The sequence below is a fragment of the Dermacentor variabilis genome, chromosome 5, assembly GCF_050947875.1.
Source record: "Dermacentor variabilis isolate Ectoservices chromosome 5, ASM5094787v1, whole genome shotgun sequence".
Taxonomy (NCBI): domain Eukaryota; kingdom Metazoa; phylum Arthropoda; class Arachnida; order Ixodida; family Ixodidae; genus Dermacentor; species Dermacentor variabilis.
In genome coordinates this window covers 104,004,615-104,012,586 of record NC_134572.1, presented here as the reverse complement: position 1 = coordinate 104,012,586, position 7,972 = coordinate 104,004,615, and the positions used below count along the sequence as shown (strand labels likewise).

Here is a 7,972-nt window from a genome sequence, read left to right as displayed (position 1 = left end):
CCCTGGGCTATAGCCTCACCTTCGTTTTTTGCTCAAAACGCCCATTTCGCGAAATCAGTTTATTCATCCCGTACATGGGCGCAAACACTTGTTTTAACCGAGAAAGCAATCGATGTGAAGTTTTAGCCCTTTCTCCTGAAGTCACTGGATCTGTCTTCAAATAAGTTTCACTGGGCTATGCCCTCACCTTTTTTTCTCAAAACGCCTATTTTGAGAAATCAGTTTATTCATCCAGTAAATAGCCCCAAAATCTTGTTTTAGCCAATCGATGTGAAGTTCCAGCGCTTTCGGGTGAAGCTACTGGACCTGTCTTCAATGAAATTTCACTGGGCTATAGCCTTACCTTTTTTTCTCAAAACGCCCATTTTGCAAAATCAATTCATTCATCCCGTAAATGGGCGCAAACACATGTTTTAACCGATAAAGCAATCGATGTGAAGTTCCTGCGCTTTCTCCTGAAGTCACTGGATCTGTCTTCAAATAAATTTCACTGGGCTATGCCCTTATCTTTTTTCTCAAAACACCAATTTTGCGAGATCAGTTTATTCATCCCGTAAATAGGCACAAACACTTGTTTTAACCGGGAAAGCAATCGATGTGAAGTTGCAGCACTTTCCATTGAAGTTAGTGCATCTGTATTCAATGAAATTTCATTGGGCTATAGCCTTACCTTTTTTTCTCAAGGCGCCCATTTTGCAAAATCAGTTTATTAATCCCCTGAATGGGCGCAAACACTAGTTTTAAACGAGAAAGCAATTGATGTGAGGTTGCAGCACTTTTCGGTGGAGTTAGTGGATCTGTCTTGAATTAAATTTCACTGGGCTGTAGCCTTAAATCAGTTTATTTATCGCGTAAATAGGCGCAAACACTTGTTTTAGCCGAGAAAGCAATCGATGTTATGTTGTAGCGCTTTCCAGTGAAGTTAATCGATCTATGTTCAATTAAATTTCACTTACCTTACGTTTTTTTCTCAAAACACCCATTTTGCGAAATCAGTTTATTCATCCCGTAAATAGCCGCAAACACTTGTTTTAACCGAGAAAGCAATCGGTGTGAAGTTGCAGCACTTTGCAATGAAGTTAGTGGATCTTTCTTCAATTAAATTTCACTGGGCTATAGCCTACCTTTTTTTCTCAAAACACCCATTTTGCGAAATCAGTTTATTTATCGCGTAAATAGGCGCAAACACTTGTTTTCGCTGAGAAACCAATCGATGTGAAGTTGCAGCACTTTCCATTGAAGTTGGTGCATCTCTCTTCAATGAAATTTCCCTGGGCTATAGCCTTACCTTCATTTTTTTCTCAAAACACCCATTTTGCGAAATCAGTTTATTTATCCCGTACATGGGCGCAAACACTTGTTTCGGCCGAGAAAGCAATCGATGTGAAGTTGCAGCGCTTCCCATTGTAGTTACTAGATCTGTCTTTAAATAAATTTCACTGGGCTATAGCCTCACCTTTTTTTCTCAAAACGCCCATTTTGAGAAATCAGTTCATTCATCCAGTAAATAGCCGCAAAATCTTGTTTTAGCCTGAAAGCAATCGATGTGAAGTTGCAGCGCTTTCGGGTGAAGTTACTGGATCTGTCTTCAATGAAAATTCACTGGGCTATAGCCTTCCCCTTTTTTTTTAAAACGCCCATTTTGCAAAATCAGTTTATTCATCCCGTAAATATGCGCAAACGCTTGTTTTAACCGAGAAAGCAATCGATGTGAAGTTGCGGCTCTTTCCAGTCAAGTTAGTGGATCTTTCTTTAATTAAATTTCTCTGGGCTATAGCCTTACCTTTTTTCTCAAAACTCCCATTTTGCGAAATCAGTTCATTCATCCCGTAAATGGGCACAAACACTTGTTTTAACCGAGAAATCAATCGATATGAAGTTGCAGCACTTTCCAGTGAAGTTAGTGGACCCGCCTTCAAATAAATTTCACTAGGGTATAGCGTTACCTTTCTTTCTCAAAAGAACCATTTTGCGAAATCAGTTTATTCATCCCGTAAATTGCCGTAAACACTTGTTTTAGCCGTGAAAGCAATCGGTGTGAAGTTGCTGCGCTTTCTAGTGAAGTTACTGGTTCTCTCCAATTAAATTTCACATGGCTATAGCCTTACGTTTCTTTCTCAAAGCGCCCACTTTGCGAAATCAGTTTATTGATACCGCAAATAGGCGCAAACACTTGTTTTAACCGAGAAAGCAATCGATGTGAATTTGCAGCACTTTCCAGTGAAGTCAGTGGATCTGTCTTCAATTAAATTTCACTGGTCTATAGCCTTACCTTTTTTTCTCAAAACGCCCATTTTGCAAAATCAGTTTATTTATCGCGTAAATAGGCGCAAACACATGTTTAGCCGAGAAAGCCATTGACGTGAAGTTGTAGCGCTTTCTTGTGAAGTTAGTGAATCTGTTTTCAATTAAATTTCACAGGGCTATAGCGTTACCTTTTCTCAAAACGCCCATTTTGAGAAATCAGTTTATTCATCCCGTAAATAGCTGCAAACACTTGTTTTTGCCTGAAAGCAATCGATGTGAAGTTGCAGCGCTTTCGAGTGAAGTTACTGGATCTGTCTTCAATGAAATTTCAGTGGGCTATAGCCTTGCCTTTTTTTCTCAAAACGCCCATGGCTATGGAAGCCATGCAGTTCTACCGGGGCGCGCGCTTTGAGAACGAGTTCAAAGCCATGGAGAGCAGCATGACTGACATCGCCGCGGCTCTCACCCTCGGGGATTTCGCGCAGCCTTACGTCTACAAGTCTTTTCTGTGCACCCTCCTGACTCTGTTGATGCAGCAGGCGTCGGTCATCAATATTCTGCTCTTCTTCGCTCAAGACATATTCCAGGAAGCCGGCGTGGCCATGGCTGCCGACGATTGCGCCATTGTCGTGGGCGGAATCCTCGCGCTGGTCTTTCTGGTGGCCGTCCTTTTTGCGGACAAGATGGGGCTCAAGCTGCTCTTCATCGTTTCGGCCGCACTGTCCGCGGCCAGCCTGGCCGCGCTGGGCCTGTGCTTCCACCTGAAAGAAGTGAACGGCCGAAGTTTCCTCGACGGCTATGGCTGGCTTCCCCTGGCTTCCATCGCATTCTACTTTATCAGCTACTCCCTCGGACTCGGCCCCTTGCCCTTTGTCTTCCTCGGAGAATTGATACCACTGAAGGCCAAGGGCGTGGCCACCGGCGCTTGCATAGTCCTCTTCCATGCGTTCGGCTTCCTCGTAACTAAGACGTATGCAGACTTGGTTTACTTGATAGGCACTGCAGCCGCCTATTTCTTATATGGCTCACTACTCGTGGTAATGTCCATCGCCTTTGTAATATTTGTTCCTGATACGAAAGGGAAAACACTGGACGAAATTGAAAAAATTTTCGGCAAGAAAGCTGTGCCTCCGCAGTTGCATAACGTCAGTGAACTTGTAACGTATCATCTCTGAGACCCTGGACCAGACACTTTCTGCTTGACACACAAACTGGACACCAATCACCATTTGTGACAATATGGTAACAGGACATGGAAGTAGTATTTCCGCTCACATAGTGACATTGAAATCGTCCTGCTTTAGTAACACAATTTGGAGGAGGAGGAGGAAATAACTTTATTGTGTGCCCTGCGAGTTGGTGGGGAGGGCCAAAGGCCCCGCCTAGGTGACGGCCAGGAGTTCGTGGGTCCTGGCGGCATCCTAGGCCCGCTGGACGGCTCATAGTTGATCCTCGAGGGCAGGGCTGAGCAGCGCGGCTTCCCAGCGCGTGCGAAGGCTGCTGATAGAGGCCGCATTCTCTTTGTTATATATCCCTCGGCATTCCCACAATATATTCTCCAGAGTGGCTCTGCATTCACATGGGTTGCATTTGTCCGTTGGATATACATCCGGATATAGGATGTGTGAGAGCGCAGGGTTCGGATACGTCCTAGTTTATAACTGCCGCCACGCGATAGACTGCTTTTTTGTCAATTTTGCGTGAGGTCGCGGGAATATGCCCCTCTGTAACCTATAGTGTTTTTGATGTCATTATATGTGGTCATTCTGCCCTCCCATTCCCACTCATTTACCGCACCGTCACGTACGGAGGGTGTCGGGGCGTCACTTGCGACTGCGGCTCGGTCCGTAAGCCCTCGAGCCGCGTCGTGTGCCGCCTCGTTGTTGCCGTCCTCCGCGAGGGTGTGAGCGGGTGTCCAGGTGATGTATATCTTTGTTTTGTAATTTTGGCCTCCTGCAAGAAGAATGCGTAGTGCCTCCGGGGAGATTCGGCCGTTGGCAAGGTTTGTTATTGCCGTCTGAGAGTCGCTGACTATCACGATTGCGTTAGTCTGAGCTACTGCGAGCGCTATGGCTACTTCTTCAGCTATCTCGTTACTTGTGGTGCGTATCGTCGCGCACGTCTTGCACCGTTTCTCCCTATAGATTACGGCTGCCGTAAACCTCCGTCTGCGACTGTATCGAGCCGCGTCTACGCACACTGCGTCCTTGTCGCTGCCGAATTTCTTCTGCATTTGCTTCGCTCTGTTCTCTCTTCTGTCCTTATTGTGTTCTGGGTGCATGTTCTTTGGTATGGGAGGTGTTACCATTGTTTCCTTCGTCTCTCTCGGGATGCACACCTTGACACCGTGCTGTGTGTGGTAACCTATGTCTAATCTCTCTAGGATGTGCCTCCCTGCTCTAGTCTTAGAGCGGCTTTCATATTGTGCCGTACATTACGCTTCAATGAGGTTCTTTGTTTTTTACATCTCCGTTTCAACCCTGCCTTAGCTTCCCACATGTGTAGAAGCTTACTGTCTACGTTCTCTAAATGCGCCTCCAGCGGGACCGTTTTCGCAAATAGGAGCTGTGAAAAAGAATAGCAAGCCTCGACAGAACTAACCGTAGTGAAGGCTTTAGTGACGCAATTTTTTCTGGTTTGGAATTGCTGCATATGTTGATAACGCAATCTAATTATAACGGCATTCATGTTTTCGTAAGCATTACGAACACGTGACTTGGTCTGCAGACAATATCATGGAACGCAGACCCTGTTGTTCATCGACGCACGGGGCTCTGTAGGAGCTACTTGCGTTTTGTTGCGATGAAGCTTATATCGACACTAACATTACGAACGCCAGCAAATATATACAGGCACCGTCACCGTCTGTCACCATCATTCTTGCTGTTCTGGATGCGACAGCGCATGGACAGCACGCATAGCCCCAGCCCACGAGCTCGCTCTGATCTCGCGGCCGAGTCACAGGCCGAATATATACGCTGCCCATGCGCTGTTTATTGGAGGCATAGAGGAAATGGTTGGAGACCACGTGATGTGTAGCGGGGGCTTAGGCTACCCTACCAACGCGTGGGGTGAGCATGCCAGGGCGAATCCAGCAGGATGGTAGCACTGGTAGGAGTTGGTGGCTGGATGCGCATCATCTTCCCGCCTGCACAACGTTGGAGGTATATAAAGCGATCTGCAGAAATTTGGAGGCTGGGCAGATTTGAAAGGGTGAATGGAGCAGTAGCACAGACCTTTGGCTTAGGGCAAAGAACGCGCGCTCGGCTGCCAGTACTCCTCGTCGCACCAGCGCCGAGACCGCGAGGGTTCTCGGCAGTGCTGCCAACTTTATGAATATTTCCCTAGACCTAGTAATTTAAGCAATATTTAGGGAAATAGAGAAATCTGTCAAAATCTAGGAAATATTCGCGCTAAGAGATTCAAAGGACAAAACTGGTGACTTGGCGACGTGTATTGATTTTAGTCACCTGAAATTACCTTTGCGTTAGCATTCTAATTACGCTCTTCGGTTGTACAGCAGCGCAGTGACAGCATCTCGCCCAGTGTACGACAGGGTGAGGGTGACTTGGGCCCGTTGACGAATTACTGCTGCTGCGCATTTGCCGTTCGTATCTCCAGCTGGCCTATCGATGTCTGTACACTCTTAATGAGACATTTATCTGTGAGTGACGAACCAAACGTATGCTTGATAACCAAACAAAGCAACGCGGCCAAATTTCTACGTAAGCAGACGCATATATGTCCTAGCGCCGAGCACGACAATGCCGCCGTGTCGTTAAACAGCTGACTACGCGCGCGTGCACTAGAACTTACCGGGAACGGCGCATCAGCAGAGAAGCCTTGCCCAGAATCCCAGTGGCCATGTTTCTGGGCGAGCTTTGCTTTGGAGGAAGAATAGGAATTGTCTAGGTGCTTCACTACTGCAAATGGCGCGCAAGCACGATTGCATCGTGGTGATACGTCAGCACACGACATAAAATGTATTGTGCTGCGTAACATGTGTTCCAATTTCTCGTGCAAGTAGTGTCCCCTTCTCTGAATAATCCAAGTCAAAGACTAAAATTACGGTGCCTGAAAGAAGCGATTTTTAAAAATTCCGAGAAACTTAAATGATCGCCTCGTATAAGTACTTTTGCGTTTCTGTTGAGCTACTTTGTGTGGGTACGAACAGGACATGCTTGGCCGGCTCCTCGACCAGGCACGGCGGACCGCTCAAGCCAGTGGGACCCTGGACTAGGGACTCCACCCACTCGTTTTCTGCACTCTTTTTTTTTTAATAAACGTTTGGATATATATGACCCACACAGAGCACCTCGGCGCACATTGTCAAGAGATGCTAAGCATCACTACACAGTGTTCACGGACTCTCGAGATATATTTTGCGCTTGCAAAGACACTCACATAACCACAGCTGTAGCTCAAGAATTCTGCCTCCGTGTGCATTGTCTGCGTGACCAAGGGCATGGCATGCGGTTATACCAGGAAATGAACGGGCCCATCGACAACCGCGCCGTATAACTCTCAATGAACTCGAAACCAGCCGAACAGACATTTTTTTTTATGGGCTTTTACGTGCCAAAACCACTTTCTGATTATGTGGCACGCCGTAGTGGAGGACTCCGGAAATTTCGACCACCTGGGGTTCTTTAACGTGCACCTAAATCTAAGTACACGGGTGTTTTCGCATGTCGCCCCCATCGAAATGCGGCCGCCGTGGCCGGGATTCGATCCCGCGACTTCGTGCTCAGCAGCCCAACACCATAGCCACTAAGCAACCACGGCGGGTGGAACAGACATTAAGCAACGCACTTGAACAGAGGGAAACACACTCGCTGATGCGATCCTATGGAAGCAATAGTTCAAGGCAAACGTAACCGGCGCGTCTATTTCGTCACTGTAGTTTCATGGACATTCCTCCCCTTCCTTCCCAGGCTGCCACACGTCGGCAGCAGGCTCTGCTCCAGCAGGTACACACGGGAACCTTACCTATTCCTTTTTTCGTGCAGCATTTTCGCAAAAGGAAGACGCCCGTGGCCTGCGACACCTGCAGCCTCTCCAGCAGACATGGAAAACCCATCAGGGACTGCCCTCTGTGCTCTCGCTGCATACGACGGGTCCTTGCTTCGCTCCCTACGGAATGACGGCCAGACTTCTAACCAGGCATGGGCACTATCGAGGCACAGCACCGCTGGTGTCGACAACGAATCATGGCAATCTCTACAGGAATTATTGGATTTCTCTTATGCTCCAATGACTAGCACCAGGCTTCTTCATCTCGGGCGTAACGTCAGCCCCCGCCAGGCAGATTAATTGGCCTCCCCCATCACCACTATATATCTCTCTTTCCTTTTCATCCCCGCCCCTCCCAAAACCGATTCACTGCAGCCCTCTATAGGAGGAATAAAAGTGAATAAAGACGTGGAAACAAAAACTGTGTGGGCACTGCGTCTGAGAGAAACGGACATGAACATTAAGCCAATGTTACCTCATATTTCCCTGGGCGCTGGCTAACGCCAATGATTTCCCGTTGGTCACATCACGTGCAGCTTTCAGGTGCGACGCGCTCAACACCACTGACGCTTGCAGCACTGAGGCCTGCGTTGCCGGATGCCTGGTAGCCGCCGGGGCGCGGTTCCTTTTGCCGAACCGCATCTGCACTGTACGCTGCATCGTGCCAATTTGTCTCATCCACGCATATTTCGAACACCGGCCGAGAAGTTCG

General features: G+C 47.6%; 1 protein-coding gene across 1 annotated transcript; it reads left to right on the top strand.

Annotated features, from left to right (window-relative positions):
* The first annotated feature begins 2,615 nt into the window (after positions 1-2,615).
* On the top strand, positions 2,616-3,422 carry LOC142583615 (facilitated trehalose transporter Tret1-like). The gene has a single exon (XM_075694105.1). The coding sequence runs from the start codon at positions 2,616-2,618 to the stop codon at positions 3,420-3,422; it is 807 nt and encodes a 268-aa protein (XP_075550220.1).
* Positions 3,423-7,972: the final 4,550 nt, after the last annotated feature.